General features: G+C 28.2%; 1 protein-coding gene across 1 annotated transcript in view; it reads right to left on the bottom strand.

Moving 5' to 3' along the window:
* Positions 1 to 20,093, bottom strand: part of LOC143223664 (solute carrier family 4 member 11-like) — a 151,935-nt gene that overhangs the window by 89,272 nt on the left and 42,570 nt on the right. The window contains exon 3 of the mRNA XM_076451912.1: positions 4,582 to 4,666. Coding sequence (XP_076308027.1) covers positions 4,582 to 4,666 — 85 coding nt within the window. The remainder of the gene's footprint in view (positions 1 to 4,581; positions 4,667 to 20,093) is intronic.

The following is a 20,093-nucleotide window of genomic DNA, read 5'->3' as shown; positions in this document are numbered from 1 at the left end:
CATATAACGAGTGTAGTTTAAGAAACAAACAAAGGTAACTATTATCACAGCTAAGTTACACTATCTAATGTTATTATATGCACATCCACACGTGAAAGAATTCGAAAGAAAACGTACACGACTCAGTTCAGAGAATACACTAGCTTTAATTAACCTCAAGTGAACATTTAAGTTCGTTTCTTGTTCCTTTTCTGTTGAAATTAAAGCTCACATTTGTCAAAGATAATTTATGTACATGATGAATTAGAAGTTTTTAATTTCTTGGTGAGTTACTTATTTGTTTGTTTTTGTAATTTCGTGCAAAACTACACAAGGACTTTTTTCTGCGCTAATCATCCCTAATGTATCAGTGTAAGACTAGAGGAAAGATAGGTATTCATAGTGGGACTGATCGTCATATTATAACATCTGAAAGAGCGAGCATGTGACAGGGAATTGAATCCGCGACCCTCAGATTACGAGTCGAGCACCTTAACCACCTGGCCATGCCGGACCCGGTAAATAATTTAATGAAGTTTATAACAACTTATTTTAAACTTGAAAAAACATATTTTCATAAAATAAACCATTTATCTCGTTTAATTAAAGAAGTGAAGCTATGAAGCAGCTGATTTGATGCTTTGTTTCTGTAAAATACACTGCTTTTAGAAGCAAGGTTTTCGAGATCCACTTTCACTACTTAGGGTCTGGATTTTAAATGGCTTTGTCAAAATCAACAAACAATTTCTGATTCATGTCTTCACTGCTCCGAAAGTAAAAAGTCACATTATCGGCATCAACACATCACGACCCTGATGACCTAAACTTAAAGATAATCTTCTATCTTAATTCTGATTGGCTTAATAGTTACTTTAATCACACGTATTATGTTCTAAGTGGTGAATAAAATGCTACCAATACCTTAATGAAAGCTAAAACGTTGATCTTATAAAAGATATTCTTTCTGGTGAAGTTGGTTTTGATTAGTTTGGCAGATTTTATTGTTATTAACAAATTAACGAAAATTACAACGATTGATAATTCAATCAAATGAACAATGTTCGGTCTGGCAAATAAAGCATGGTAAACAATAATAATTAATTTATAACAATGGTCATTCAATCATATGAAATGTGTTCAGCCTGGTAGAAAAAGTTGATTGTCTTAACAATTAAATTTATAATAATTTTTATTCTGTATATTGCAATCTCTGTATTCTACCCAAATAGTGCATTGTTCAGAATTGTTTTAATTTTTGACCGCTTTGAAGTGTGAATTTTAGAGCATACTTGTATCCAAGCTAACTAATTCAGAAACTTTTTTTCCTTGAGTCATATCATAGACAACTTTTCTTGGCCCAAGTCGTGTGAAATTTCTTGTACATTAATGTTCAAAAATTTTAATCATCATGACAAATTATAACCAGTTAACATCCGATACATCCTGCCAGAACATCTGATTCCATTACCAATTTTCGGCCCGGCATGGCCAAGCGTGTTAAGGCGTGCGACTCGTAATCTGAGGGTCGCGGGTTCGCATCCCCGTCGCGCCAAACATGCTCGCCCTTTCAGCCGTGGGGGCGTTATAATGTGACGGTCAATCCCACTATTCGTTGGTAAAAGAGTAGCCCAAGAGTTGGCGGTGGGTGGTGATGACTAGCTGTCTTCCCTCTAGTCTTACACTGCTAAATTAGGGACGACTAGCACAGATAGTCCTCGAGTAGCTTTGTGCGAAATTCCAAAACAAACAAACCATTACCAATTTTCATCGCGACTTTCCATTATGTAACGCTCAAATGTTCACCTAAGATTAAATTCAAGTCAGTGTTACTTGTCAACCTGCTATCATAAGAATGCCAAGAAATGCTGTTTGGTGAGATATGTTAATACATCTAGTTTTATTCAGTTTTTAATAAGAAATTTTTGCTAATTCTTCTGGAACTCATTTATATTATGAACCAAGCGTATATAGTGCTGGCAAAAACTAAACCCATTGTATTTTCCATGAGATGTTTAAATGAGTAGTGCAATTACACTGCAGACTCTAATGTAATAATAAACAAATATAATAATTTATTTATTTGTAGTATCACTTATTGTCACAAAATACAGTGAAACAGTTAGAACAAAATACTTTGGGGCCTAGTTGCTAATGTGGTGAATATGGACAAAAGGCGATGTGCGTTATAAAAGTGACATTCAATTCTATTATTCGGTTCAAAGTCGCACCCCACTAGTACAGCGGTATGTCTCCAGATTTACAACGCTAAAATCAGCGGTTCGATTCCCCTCGGTGGGCTGAGCAGATAGCCCTTTGTGGCTTTGCTATACGAAAACGACACGGTTTAAAGTCCGACAAAGTTCTTGTGGAAGCAGTTGCTGGTAATTGGCGGGTTTCCACCTATATAATATAAGATGGAGGTGGTTGCTGGTAATTGGATACTTTCCACCTATATAGTATAAGATGGAGGTGGTTGCTGGTAATTGGATACTTTCCACCTATATAATATAAGATGGAGGTGGTTGCTGGTAATTGGATACTTTCCACCTATATAATATAAGATGGAGGTGGTTGCTGGTAATTGGATACTTTCCACCTATATAATATAAGATGGAGGTGGTTGCTGGTAATTGGCGGGTTTCCATCTATATAGTATAAGATGACTTTCATACTGAAACTGTTAATTTCTACAAAAAAACTTTAGTGTTGGGACATTTTAGGTGTAACCGAGTTAAACAATTTACTGCATTTTTGTGTATTCAATCACAAAATTTAAAATGTAATACGTTGTAGAGTAAATGACTCCAAATGACCACTTCAACTCTTGGCTCGATTGTTATTAACCAGAAAGTAACACAATGGACTACCAACGTTGTCCTCACCACCCGTATTGAACTCCTGTTTTTTAGCATCATAAGCCTTCAGACGTACCTCTAATACACTAGAGAGCTTTATTCGTGGTATGAAGCAAATACGTGCTATAAAGGGGTGTGACAAAACTGGAATATGACGAAACGTCTGTAAAAATCTTAGAAATCATTTTCCCGTGAGTGGGAAGAAATCGTCCCATTTGTTTTATCCCTTTATTTTCGCTAGTGGGTCAAATATAAATAATTTTAATTTCTTGTAAAAGTTCTTCTATTGCAGTCCCACGTATAAGCTCTTGCAAGCAGAACTGTTTATAACTATGAAGTTAGTTAGTTTGTTTGTTTGTTTTTGAATTTCGCACAAAGCTACTCGAGGGCTATCTGTGCTAGCCGTCCCTAATTTAGCAGTGTAAGACTAGAGGGAAGGCAGCTAGTCATCACCACCAACCGCCAACTCTTGGGCTACTCTTTTACCAACGAATAGTGGGATTGACCGTCACATTATAACGCCCCCACGGCTGAAAGGGCGAGCGTGGTTGGCGCAACGGGGATGCGAACCCGCGACCCTCAGATTACGAGTCGCACGTCTTAACACACTTGGCCATGCCGGCCCTAACTATGAAGTACTTGTAGTGGCTCTCTGTTGGTACTTTTATTATTAGGAAAGATATATGATGCAGGCATTTCTGAAAATCCAGAAAAAATGTTTGGTTTTATAATCACTCGAAGAAGAATGCACTATTAAAGTTATAAGGTAATCACAGAAGATATTGGTTATTGTTTAACAATCCTCCTTTTATATGTTTATTTTGTAGTTTAAAAATATCTGGAGAAACCGTGTGACTAAAATTAAACCTTTAGGAAAATAGTCATTCTTGATTAAACAAACAAATTACCAGTGTTTGCTAAAATCTTTAGCAATTGGTCAACGTCACGTCTGAATCTTTAACAGAAAAGGTCATTGATATCTGATATCTTATATTGTTCAACACTGTATCTGTTAACTTATTCAATAGAGTTCAACACCATATCTGTATCAGATAACGTTAAACAGTGCTCAACACTCTGTTTGTATCCAGTAAATTATTCAATAGCACACAACGCTATTTCTGAGTACTGTAATGCTCAACACTTCTGTGTCCTGTAAATTATCTAACAGCTCTCACCATAGATTATTCAACAGCATACAACGCTATTTCTGAGCACTGTAATGCTCAATACTTCTGTGGCCTGTAAATTATCTAACAGCTCTCACCATAGATTATTCAACAGCACACAACGCTATTTCTGAGCACTGTAATGCTCAACACTTCTGTGTCCTGTAAGTTATCTAACAGCTCTCACCATAGATTATTCAACAGCACACAACGCTATTTCTGAGCACTGTAATGCTCAACACTTCTGTGGCCTGTAAATTATCCGAAGGCTTTCAGCATAAATTGTTCAATAGTGTTCAGCACCGAGTATGTTTCTTTTAACGGTCAGCATACTGTTGAACATCGTGACTGAATCTTAATATAAATAGTTTATCAGTGGTCAACAGTATGACTGTATTCTATGTACAATATGCAACAGTTTTTAAACAAACACTGAGAATTTTATTTAAACTCAAAATCAGGTTCGATAATATTAATTGAATAAAAAATAGAGTACACCGTTACCTTAATTAATTTACTGTAATAAACAAAATGTTTACGGAATAAATGAAAACATTCGACACTGGGAACGTACTTACATTGCGCAAATCCAGGACTGGTCATAATCGAAACCTCCTCCTTCACTAATATACGTTCCTTGGATAGTCCTCGACAACATATGCACTGCAGAAAAAAATCAACACTGATGAAATGAAGATTACTATTTTAAAAAATAAAGAAGGGATAAAACTGAGTAAATGTTACCTTCCAATGAGATGTTACTTTGAGTAATACGGTCGACACTATAAATATATTTGAAAAAACTTCATCTGTTTTCCTGATGTTAAAAGTGTTGTAACTGTATGCATAATTAATAACAATCGTTTGTTCGTCTGTTATTAAGCACAAACCTACACAAAGGGCTACCTGTTGCTCTGCCCACCACGGGTATCGAATCTCAGTTTCTTCAGGTATCACTGTGCCACTGGGGGAGGGGGGTGACTAATAACGACACTATTACTTCAAAATATACTATATAATGATGATTATTTTATAATAAAATTTGAATCAGTAAGCTTAAAACAAACACAAAAACAGCGGACTAAATTTTAAAAACCAAAAAAAAAATCGTCTTCTTAATAATACGATGTTAAGTTCCCGTATGTTGTTGAAAAAACTTGGTCAAGCAGCCTCACTGCGAGGGTTTTGTGAACCACAGAACAGCTTTCTCTGCAGTTCCTTGAACAGTTTACTGCAGGTTGATCGATTTCAGTAGCACCGCTACAGGAAACGAACCAGCGGGACAAACAGACTATTTCTCTTGTGTAATGGGTCATCACTGTTGAGCTAGCATAATGTCTAGTTAGTGGGACGTCATTCTGGGAGCACGTAACAAGTCTTGGAAGTCATTACTTTTCTAACTAGCAGATCCTTACTGGGCCACTTGAAATAAAATCTGCTAATTTAAACTTTTCTTGTATTACGTTAATTCTATATCTGTCATTATAAGTAATGCGAATAATTAATTCGCCATGTTTTAAAGCTAGAAGGGCGTCTACAATTATGGGTATATTTAACAGATCATCTTTGCTACAGTTAACACACTCACCTAGTAATTAATAACTGTTACAGCTTATTAGTAGGACTTAGTGAAAACGAGTTTAATTAAGTATACAATTAACTAATTATATTTCAGATAAAAAATTCAGTAATCTGTTTATAGATGCTAGTATCAGAAAAAAAAAGAAAATCCAATATTATAACATCCTTCCAAACATTAGTTTTGGGTATGTTAATAAGCATGGTGTGTGTGTTATGGCTAGGTTTCCTTTTGCACATATATAAACATCATCTTTACTGAAGTTTGGCTTAGTTACTCCAAGATCAATAACATTATTCCCAAGCCCCAATAAATTGACTTAAGTTTAATTATTTTAAACTTAATTTATAACAGATGGAAAACGTTATCCCTATATCCCCGAAATGTTTCAGTTGTGATGGTGGGAAACAAAAACAACAGATAAAATACTTGGTCACGATAAACTGCAGACCTTAATACATAGAGATTAGGGTAAAGGTTAATTTTTCGTTACGTCCGCTAGAAGAAACAACTCCACGGACAAATTCACTGTTTCATCAGATGCGTATAAAAGTAAGAAAAACAGCAATCCAATTACAAAGAAATTAGAGTATAAAGTACCGAGTTTAAATTATATACTAGGGTAGATGTATTTCTTATTGGTTGAAGTGTTTGGAAACTTTAGGTACAGCTAAAGAAACAGTTGTTGTTTTTTTTACTTATTCTGTGAACCTACAGTGCCTACGAAAACAGCAACTTGAATTGTTAGTGTTGGTGATGGCATCACGAACACATTTCCGTATCATCCGTACTTATTGTTTCACTGAACAGCACTGTTCCTTTAGTTGATATCCACCTTGTTACTAACCGATTCGATGGCAAATATCTACCGCTTACGTTTCAATGGTTCGAGTATCTACAACAGTAAGAAAACCGAATTCCTAACAGGAGGAATGTTTTACACACAACATAAAGTTGGAGAGATATAAATGGGATGGATAACAGTAGATACCTTACAAAATGCTGGCCGCTAACATTTCAACTCTTGAATGAGTTACGTAGAGCTGACGTTGATAGGAGCAACAAGTAATTCGGCGTAGGAACAAGACGCCATTTGCTTTCAGTAGTTTTTAAAGGAGTGGAGATACAGCGTTACGACACGATTATCGTATCGTGAAGTTGTGGTACGATTTTGTCTATACATCGTTCAGTACGATACAGTTTATGTATCTTTATGAAATTTGCCAAACTTTCAGTAAATATTATAAGTCTTTTGTACAGAAAAAAATGAGAATTTCTAATAAAGTATTTTTAATAGAAATTAATGATTCTATAAAGTAAGATGGATATTGAGTACTACATATTTTATCAAAAACATTACATGTAAAATAACACAACAAATTAACAACAACAAAATATATAAAGAGATATTAATCTTTTTATTTTACTTCTGTTGTCAGGTGCTATTTAGTTGATCAAACATGATACTCTCAGAAACCACTGTAAAGTGTGAAGCCTTTGACTGAGACTATGTTAGCAACATACATGATAAATTACAGACAAGACTGTTAAACTTTGTAACAAACCGTCGGTAAAACTTTTGTATATATACACACATATCGTATTGAAAACTATGACAAAATAGTTTCAAATATGCGTTCAGTATCAGTTCTCTAGAAAGGTTATGTTAGAGGAAATTCATGCACGGTAAAAGTGACATCGTCACTATAACAACATTACAATATACGGTAAAAGTGACATCGTCACTATAATAACATTAAAACATACAGTAGGTTATTATATAAAATGTACTCTATTTATTTATTCACTGTGGTTATGAAATAACACAAGATAGTACTTGTTGCAATACATCTAAAGGACGCAGTGTACCAGAAACTATGCAAGATTAACCATCTAAAATAAATTACGGAAATAATTGAATCTTAGTGTAGGAGGTAAGATGTCATTTTTTCCACTTACAATACAGTTTACGATCAACAAGCTACTGTGTCTGAACAAAAACCTGTATTCAATGTTTTCAACACCAACACAGTATCAGATGTACAAGCTACTCTGTTTGAATAAACAAATCTATCCGGTGTTTTCAATAGAAATACAGTATCAGATCTAGAAGTTACTGTATCTGATAAACAAATCTATCCAGTGTTTTATAAAGTAACATAGTAACAGGCCTACAAGCTACCATATCAAAAAATACAACTTTTTCTTTTAAATAGCTTTCAATGTTTTGTATAGGCAGCCGAATACTACAATATTAAGAGGAAATTCTGTCTACCACACGACCTCCCTCAGGAATATTTCTATATTCACCTTATACGCCTTACAACAACAGAATTATGTGATACACAACTACATTACCTAAATAGATATATATTACTTAACTATATTCCACCAATATTTATCTATTTACTACTTAACTATATACTACCTCTACATATCTATTTGTTACTTAACTATACACTACCTATATATACTTATTACTTAACTATACTCTTCCAATATATATCTATTTATTACTTAACTATATGCTACCTCTACATGTCTATTTATTACTTAACTATATTCTACCTCTATATATCTATTTAACACTTAACTATATTCTACCTCTACATATCAATTTATTACTTAACTCTATACTAGCTCTACATATCTATTTATTACTTCACTATATAACACCTCTACATATCAATTTATTACTTAACTATATTCTACCTATATATATATATATATTTATTACTTAACTATATACTACCTCTACATATCAACTTATTACTTAACTATATTCTACCTATATACATATCTATTTAATACTTAACTATATACTACCTATATATATTTATTACTTAACTGTATTCTATCTATATATATCTACTTATTACTTAACTATATACTACCTCCATATATCTATTTATTACTTAACTATATACTACCTCTATATATCTTTTTATGATTTAACTATATTCTACCTCTACATATCAATTTATTACTTAACTCTATACTAGCTCTACATATCTATTTATTACTTCACTATATAACACCTTTACATATCAATTTATTACTTAACTATATTCTACCTATATATATATATATATTTATTACTTAACTATATACTACCTCTACATATCAACTTATTACTTAACTATATTCTACCTATATACATATCTATTTAATACTTAACTATATACTACCTATATATATATATTACTTAACTGTATTCTATCTATATATATCTACTTATTACTTAACTATATACTACCTCCATATATTTATTTATTACTTACTATATACTACCTCTTATATCTTTATGATTTAACTATATTCTACCGCTATATATCTATTTATTACTTAACTATATACTACCTCTATATATCTATTTGTTACTTAACTATATACCACCTATATATATTTATTTGTTACTTAACTATATCCTACCTATATATATCTATTTATTACTGAACTATATACTACCTCTTTATATCTATTTATTATTTAACTATATTCTATCTCTATATATCTATTTATTACTTAACTATATTCCACCTATATATATTTATTTGTTACCGATATATATTTATTTGCTAGTTAACTATATACTACCTTCTATATATCTATTTATTATTACTACCAATATACTATATATCCTACCTATATATATCTATTTATTACTTAACTATATACTACTTGTATATCTATTTATCTTTATGACTTAACTATATTCTAGCTCTACATATCTATTTATTACTTAACTATATTCTACCTATATATATCTATTTATTACTTAACTATATACTACATCTATATATCTATTTATTAGTTAACTCTATACTACATCTATATATCTATTTATTAGTTAACTCTATACTACATCTATATATCTTTTTATTACTTAACTATATAATACCTATATTTATTCATTTATTACTTAACTATATTCTACCAATATATATCTTTATTAACTATATTCTACCTATATATATCTATTTATTACTTAACTATATTCTACCTCTATATATCTATTTATTACTTAACTATATACTACCTATATTTATTCTATTTATTACTTAACTATATTCTACCTCTATATATCTATTTTTACTTAACTATATTCTACCTCTATATATCTATTTATTACTTAACTATATTCTACCTGTATATATCTATTTATTACTTAACTATATACTACCTATATATATCTATTTATTACTTAACTATATTCTATCATCTATATATCTATTTATTACTTAACTATATTCTATCTCTATATATCTATTTATTATTTAACTATATACTACCTATATATATCTATTTATTACTTAACTATATACTACCTATATATATCTATTTATTACTTAACTATATACTACCTATATATATATCTATTTATTACTTAACTATATACTACCTATATATATTTATTACTTAATTATATACTACCTATATATATCTATTTATTACTTAACTATATTCTACCTATATATATCTATTTATTACTTAACTATATACTACCTATATATATCTATTTATTACTTACTATATACTACCTATATATATCTATTTATTACTTACTATATACAACCTATATATATCTATTTATTACTTAACTATATTCTACCTATATATATCTATTTATTACTTAACTATATTCTACCTATATGAATCTATTTATTACTTAACTATATACTACCTATATATATCTATTTATTACTTAACTATATACTACCTATATATATCTATTTATTACTTAACTATATACTACCTATATATATCTATTTATTACTTAACTATATACTACCTATATATATCTATTTATTACTTAACTATATACTACCTATATATATCTATTTATTACTTAACTATATACTACCTATATATATCTATTTATTACTTAACTATATTCTACCTATATGTATCTATTTATAACTTAACTATATACTACCTATATATATCTATTTATTACTTACTATATACTACCTATATATATCTATTTATTACTTACTATATTCTACCTATATATATTTATTACTTAACTGTATTCTACCTATATATATCTACTTATTACTTAACTATATACTACGTCTATATATCCATTTATTACTTAACTATATTCTACCAATATATATCTATTTACTACTTAACTATATACTACGTCTACATATCTATTTGACACTTAACTATATTCTACCAATATATATCTATTTACTACTTAACTATATACTACGTCTACATATCTATTTGTTACTTAACTATACACAACCTATATCTATTTATTACTTAACTATACTCTACCTATATATATCTATTTATTACTTAACTATATGCTACCTCTACATATCAATTTATTACTTAACTATATTCTACCTATATACATATCTATTTAATACTTAACTATATACTACCTATATATATTTATTACTTAACTGTATTCTATCTATATATATCTACTTATTACTTAACTATATACTACCAATATATATCTATTTATTACTTAACTATATACTACCTCTATATATCTTTTATTACTTAACTATATTCTACCTATATATATATATTTATTACTTATTACTTATATATACTACCTCTATATATCTATTTATTACTTAACTATATACTACCTATATATATTTATTTGTTACTTAACTATATACTACCTATATATATTTATTACTTAACTGTATTCTATATATCTATATATATATATATTTATTACTTAACTATATACTACCTCTATATATCTATTTATTACTTAACTATATACTACCTCTATATATCTTTTTATGATTTAACTATATTCTACCGCTACATATCTATTTATTACTTAACTATATACTACCTCTATATATCTATTTGTTACTTAACTATATACCACCTATATATATTTATTTGTTACTTAACTATATCCTACCTATATATATCTATTTATTACTTAACTATATACTACCTCTTTATATCTATTTATTATTTAACTATATTCTATCTCCATATATCTATTTATTACTTAACTATATTCTACCAATATATATTTATTTGTTACTTAACTATATCCTACCTATATATATCTATTTATTACTTAACTATATACTACCTCTTTATATCTATTTATTATTTAACTATATTCTATCTCCATATATCTATTTATTACTTAACTATATTCTACCATATATATATTTCTTTATATTCTACCTATATATATTTATTTAACTATATACTACCTCTATATATCTATTTATTACTTAACTATATACCACCTATATATATTTATTACTTAACTATATATATATCTACCATATACTTGTATATATCTCTTTATTACTTAACTATATTCTACCTCTACATATCTATTTATTACTTAACTATATTCTACCTATATATATCTATTTATTACTTAACTATATGCTACATCTATATATCTATTTATTAGTTAACTCTATACTACCTCTATATATCTTTTTATTACTTAACTATATACTACCTATATTTATTCATTTATTACTTAACTATATTCTACCAATATATATCTTTACTTAACTATATTCTACCTATATATATCTATTTATTACTTAACTATATTCTATCTGTATATATCTATTTATTAATTAACTACATACTACCTCTATATATCTATTTATTACTTAACTATATTCTATCTCTGTATATCTATTTATTACTTAACTATATTCTATCTCTATATATCTATTTATTACGTAACTATAATCTACCTATATATATCTATTTTTTACTTAACTATATTCTACCTATATATATCTATTTATTACTTAACTATATACTACCTATATATATCTATTTATTACTTAACTATATTCTACCTATATATATCTATTTATTACTTAACTATATACTACCTATATATATTTATTACTTAACTATATTCTATCTATATATATCTACTTATTACTTAACTATATACTACCTCCATATATCTATTTATTACTTAACTATATACTACCTCTATATATCTTTTTATGATTTAACTATATTCTACCGCTACATATCTATTTATTACTTAACTATATACTACCCCTATATATCTATTTGTTACTTAACTATATACTACCTATATATATTTATTTGTTACTTAACTATATCCTACCTATATATATTTATTTATTACTTAACTATATACTACCTCTATATATCTATTTATTACTTAACTCTTTTATACCTATATATATGTATTTATTACTTAACTATATACTACCTCTATATATCTATTTGTTACTTAACTATATACCACCTATATATATTTATTTGTTACTTAACTATATCCTACCTATATATATCTATTTATTACTTAACTATATACTACCTCTTTAGATCTATTTATTATTTAACTATATTCTATCTCCATATATCTATTTATTACTTAACTATATTCTACCAATATATATTTATTTGTCACTTAACTATATCCTACCTATATATATCTATTTATTACTTAACTATATACTACCTCTTTATATCTATTTATTATTTAACTATATTCTATCTCCATATATCTATTTATTACTTAACTATATTCTACCGATATATATTTATTTGCTAGTTAACTATATACTACCTCTATATATCTATTTATTACTTAACTATATACCACCTATATATATTTATTACTTAACTATATTCTACTTGTATATATCTCTTTATGACTTAACTATATTCTACCTCTACATATCTATTTATTACTTAACTATATTCTACCTATATATATCTATTTATTACTTAACTATATACTACATCTATATATCTATTTATTAGTTAACTCTATACTACCTCTATATATCTTTTTATTACTTAACTATATACTACCTATATTTATTCATTTATTACTTAACTATATTCTACCAATATATATCTTTACTTAACTATATTCTACCTATATATATCTATTTATTACTTAACTATATTCTATCTGTATATATCTATTTATTACTTAACTACATACTACCTCTATATATCTATTTATTACTTAACTATATTCTATCTCTATATATCTATTTATTACTTAACTATATTCTATCTCTATATATCTATTTATTACGTAACTATAATCTACCTATATATATCTATTTTTTACTTAACTATATTCTACCTATATATATCTATTTATTACTTAACTATATACTACCTATATATATCTATTTATTACTTAACTATATTCTACCTATATATATTTATTTATTACTTAACTATATACTACCTATATATATCTATTTATTGCTTAACTATATTCTACCTATATATATCTATTTATTACTTAACTATATACTACCTATATATATCTATTTATTATTTAACTATATACTACCTATATATATCTATTTATTACTTAACTATATACTACCTATATATATTTATTACTTAATTGTATTCTACCTATATATATCTATTTATTACTTAACTATATTCTACCTATATGTATCTATTTATAACTTAACTATATACTACCTATATATATCTATTTATTACTTAACTATATTCTACCTATATATATCTATTTATTACTTAACTATATTGTACCTATATGTATCTATTTATAACTTAACTATATACTACCTATATATATCTATTTATTACTTACTATATACTACCTATATATATCTATTTATTACTTACTATATTCTACCTATATATATCTATTTATTACTTAACTATATTCTACCTATATGTATCTATTTATAACTTAACTATATACTACCTATATATATCTATTTATTACTTAACTATATACTACCTATATATATCTATTTATTACTTAACTATATACTACCTATATATATCTATTTATTACTTAACTATATACTACCTATATATATCTATTTATTACTTAACTATATACTACCTATATATATTTATTACTTAACTATATTCTACCTACATATATCTATTTATTACTTAACTATATTCTACCTATATGTATCTATTTATAACTTAACTATATACTACCTATATATATCTATTTATTACTTACTATATACTACCTATATATATCTATTTATTACTTACTATATTCTACCTATATATATCTATTTATTACTTAACTATATACTACCTATATATATATCTATTTATTACTTAACTATATACTACCTATATATATCTATTTATTACTTAACTATATTCTACCTATATATATCTATTTATTACTTAACTATATACTACCTATATATATTTATTACTTAACTATATTCTACCTACATATATCTATTTATTACTTAACTATATACTACCTATATATATTTATTACTTAACTATATTCTACCTACATATATCTATTTATTACTTAACTATATACTACCTATATATATCTATTTATTACTTAACTATATTCTACCTACATATATCTATTTATTACTTAACTATATTCTACCTACATATATATATTTATTACTTAATTGTATTCTACCTATATATATCTATTTATTACTTAACTATATACTACCTATATATATTTATTACTTAACTATATTCTACCTACATATATCTATTTATTACTTAACTATATACTACCTATATATATTTATTACTTAACTATATTCTACCTACATATATCTATTTATTACTTAACTATATTCTACCTACATATATCTATTTATTACTTAACTATATACTACCTATATATATCTATTTATTACTTAACTATATTCTACCTACATATATCTATTTATTACTTAACTATATTCTACCTACATATATATATTTATTACTTAATTGTATTCTACCTATATATATCTATTTATTACTTAACTATATACTACCTATATATATATCTGTAGTATTTTGTTTTATTTTTCATTTGCCCTTCTATCACATTTTTTATACCTCCCTCTCTCTTTACACTTTTGTCTTTGTCAGTCTTTCTCTTTTTCCGTCAACTGTCTATGTGGCTGTTTATTCACTCATCAGTCGAGTTTCTCTGAGAAACACATGCTTGTCTACATTACAATTCTTTTTGAATACGACATAACAAGCGGTTTCACGATTCCGACGTCTCTGCAATTAGAATATTGTATTTTCGTGAGATTGTATTTTTTTTTAACAGCGGAAATGACGTTAGAGGGAACTTTCAGTGAATTAACTGTTCAGTTAAAATAATAAAACTCGCTCTTTGAATCCTTACAGAGTCATTCATTACATCAAACGGAAAACAAAAAATAAACTGATTAACAATAGGAAACTTTAAATAATAATAACGCTGTGTTAGAAATCTGGAACCATTCGTTGTTATGTGTGACATGTCGGCTGGAGGCCAGTGTTTTTAACTCAGTGTTTGAGTAATGGTTCCATTACCGAAACATGACAGTGAAAGATGACTTAATTCTGATCGATCACTTGATTTCATGCGTTACTTTAAACGAAAATATCATAACAAGACTCGAGTTGCCTCGCTTTTTATTCAAACCTTTTACTGTAAATGAAAATATAAGAAACAAAGAGAGAGAAGGTGACAAAAAATTAGTTGACATAATTTCATTTGCAGTTTCGTTTAAGAAGTGACCGTATTTCATAAAACTGAGAAACGGCACCCATCCCCAACATGTAAGTTGGTGATGGTTTTACCATCTAGTTTTTGAGATGACATTAAATTCACATCTGAAATCTGGTTTTGGTGAAAAAAGATCGAAAGTAATCCAGTGTAAAAGAGTTAAAGTTCAATCCGCATCCTTTGTATTGTTAGAGATATATAACAATACAATAACTAGAAGAAACCTGACAGTAACTAACAGAAACCTGCACAATAACTAAAAGGAACCTGACAGAAGGAAACAGAAACATGCATAATAACTAAATCTTACAGTAATTAAGAGAAACATGTAGAATAAGTAAAAGCTATCTGACAGCAACGAACAGAAACATCTACAGTAACTAAAAGGAACTTGACAGTAACTAACAAAAACATGTACAATAACTAAAAGAAACCTGACATTAACTAATAGAAACATGTACAATAACTAAAAGGAACCTGATAGTAACTAACAGAAATCTGTACAGTAGCTAAACGGAACCTGACAGTAACTAACAGAATCACGTATAATAACTTAAAGGAACCACAGTAACTAACAGAAACTTGTACAGTAATTAAAGGAACTTGACAGAAACTAATAGAAAATTGTATAGTAACTTAAAGGAACCTCACAGTAACTCCGAAAAATCTGTACAATAACTAAAATAACTCGCAACTATATATCTCTTAAGGTTTGGTTAAGCAGAAGGGCACATTTTGTATAGTTTAACTGGCGAAGTAAATTAGCTGACATTTCCGAGATATACTAAATCTGTCTTCTTCAGTAATATCTCTGAATGAAAAACATCGATAAAAGTGAGGACGATGAGTGATCAGGAATTATCAAAGGTTGACCTATTTGTACAATTTTGAGTTTCCTTAACTGTTCTATATTTGGTATAAACCTGACTGTAAGAAGGCTTTCTTCTCAGTTAATTAGCACCTCTGTCATTCAATCATTTTGTATTCATTCTGGCTTCTGGTATAAAAATTAAACTCAGTCAAGAGAATTAACAGTCGTCTTTCCAATCTCACTAATGAAGTATTTTCTGTGTTTCCAATCTAATTGAAAACTGTCCTGTAAGATTGAAGAGAAGTTCCAGAGCTTTCTGTCAAGTTGAGGGACAGTCGATGTTTTTCACTTTCTTTGTTGTGTATCCTAATAAGAAACAATCAAGAAAAGTAAAAGAACTTTGCTGTACAAAGGCAGACAGATGGACTGACAGACAGGTGGATAGAGTAGTTGATTTAGAGACAAAAATATTGTTATGCAGGACGTGTGGGCGAGTTCCAATATTTGAATACATTTCGATCGTGATGCCTCAGTTACATCATTTATCCACAGCATATTCTATTACATGGATTTATACTCTATATACTAAAACTGTTCTAATAAAAGTAATTCATTAGACAATCTATTGAATTTAGTAACACAATAACGTGACGAAAGTTTTCAAAGGCGATCCCTTTTTTTGCACGAAGTGTACTAAAGGTTTTAAACTTAGACTATGAAAAAGATATACATATCTCAGTAAACGTTGTTTTCAGTGATACAGGTTTTAGAAATATCTTTGTATTCATGATTTAAGCTATAATGTCGGATGCAACAAAATATATTGAAGTTCCCAAACTGTGTTTATTACTAATGTTTCATTCGATAATTTTATAATGAACTGTAAAAAATTAACAATAAATAAGGTTATTTTATTGAGATTCATACAGGAAAATAGAATGCTTATTGCGACATGTATTAACTGAGTAATTTTTTACATTTATACAAAATACTTTCCCTAATTTTCTGAAGAAAAAGACACAAATCATTCAAATGTTAAAATAATGGCGTTTTTGTTACTGACTATGAAACTTTAAAACATGAGGCACAAGTATTTTTAAAAATACCCTACAGACTTCTTTCTGTGTTTCTGTTGGTTTCTTAAAAGAAGATAGATGAGGGACTGACCTGAAACCTGGCTATTTTATTTGACTTGAAGCCAGAGTTGATTATTAATCATCAAGAAACCTCGTTTTTTATTTGACATGCAGCCAGAGAAGTTTATTATTTATCGAAAGACCTCGTTTTTTATTTGACATGTAGCCAGAAAAGTTTATTATTTATCGAAAGAACCTGGATGATAAAAAAACGGTTAATCTACTTTTAAAGTAAGTGATGACGTTACAGACACTCATTTAAGTTTTATTTTGTTTAAATTCACTAAAGAAACATTCTGAACGGCCAACTGAAGGTAACTTTTTTTGCCATTCGAAATTCAAGCGAGAACATTTGCTTAATATCATATTCTTCAGTAAAGGCAATCTTTTCTGGACTGAACGACGAGTAATTAGGCCTTATCTTAAAAAGACTATTTTTTCAAATTTCGCGCAAAGCTACACGAGGGATGTCTGCGCTAGCCGTCTCTGATTTAGCAGTGTAAGACTAGAAAAATGGTAGCTGGTCATCACCACCCACCGTCAATGTTTGGGCTACTCTTTTACCAACGAATAGTAGGAATAACCGTAACATTATAACGTCCCCATGACTGAAAGAACATGTTTAGTGTGACGGAGATTCGAGCCCGCGACCCTCAGACTGAGAGTCGAACGCCCTAACCACCTGGCGATGCTAGGCCCTCTTAATAAGAACTAAACTTTTTGTTTCAAAGACGTATGAAGGTACTTTTTATAAGAAATAATACTTTAGTATATAAAGGCTACTTTATTTACAAAACTTTTATGTACGAAAGTGTATGTTGTAGTTCTTAAATTACATATTGACACACAAAAATGATCTTCTAATGCAAAGGTGTTTATTAAACTATAGAACAATTCATATTTATATATGTATATTTTTTCTTTAAAGAACACTTTAAAATCACACTTTCTATCAAACTTTAATCACCATTATAAGTGCATGTCAGGTTAAAGAGATGTGTACGAAAAAATAATAATTTTGTTTACATCCTACGTAACTACTGGAATGTGTTTTTTTTATTTACCTTTGTTATTACCAGCTAATCAATAGATGCACCTACAATAAAGCGAGTTTTCTAGCCGTTTTTGTAGTATGGTTTTCTTCTACTGAAAGTAACAATATACGAGTTATTTTAGTCATTATACTGATAACCTTGGATAAGAACTTACGAAAGTGATTATAGTTATTTTTAAAGCTAGTGTAGTTAGTTTGTGGTAAAATGGTCTTAGTGCGTTATTGACAGTGATTTCTTTTATAAAACAATTTTCCTTCGAGCTGTTCTGTTTCTAACTCCTGTTTAAGCTTAATATTTTATCAGTTATTATTCTTATTTATTTTTTCTGATTTTACAGATGTTTGCTTTCAACAGCATTCTTGTATTTAGCACGGTTAGCGATGTGCCTTATGTCGATTACCTGTCCTATCATGATTCTTTAGGAACACAAGGAGTGCAGACAGCCCTCGTGTAGCTTTGCGCGAAATAAAAAAAAAACACCAAACAAAAAACGAAAATAAGACAGACTGTTACTCGATACTTCCTTCCAATTTCTCCAACGTGGGTTAATTAACTGGAACAGCAGGCCTCAGAAATTATCTTTTTTATTTTCAGATGATTTTATTTCTGCCTTACTCGAATCAAAGCATGGCTAAGAATATTTCCACGTTTAAAGTAAACCACTCGTAAAAAAGAAGTTGTAACCAACTGCCAAGACACGGAATTCGACATAAAAAATTTATATAATAGAGCCCACCTTTACGGACGCGCTAATTTACCATAAATCATACATCAAAGCCCAAGAACTAATAAAAGGGTATAAATACCAACTTTTAGTAATTGGAGCACAAAACATGATACACATATAAAATAATATTACCAATAAAAGGTGAAATATTAATTATCTTTAATACTAGTATTTGATTTAAATGTAACACACATTATTGGAAAGTTAAAACATGAAGTTTATTTAATATCACAAGACTGTAAATATTACTTTAGATAATTCAATAATGCAAGCAGATGGCG

Source organism: Tachypleus tridentatus, chromosome 8, assembly GCF_004210375.1.
Source record: "Tachypleus tridentatus isolate NWPU-2018 chromosome 8, ASM421037v1, whole genome shotgun sequence".
Classification (NCBI taxonomy): Eukaryota; Metazoa; Arthropoda; class Merostomata; order Xiphosura; family Limulidae; genus Tachypleus; species Tachypleus tridentatus.
The sequence above is the reverse complement of the archived record's forward strand: the minus strand, read 5'-3'. Positions and strand labels throughout refer to the sequence as shown.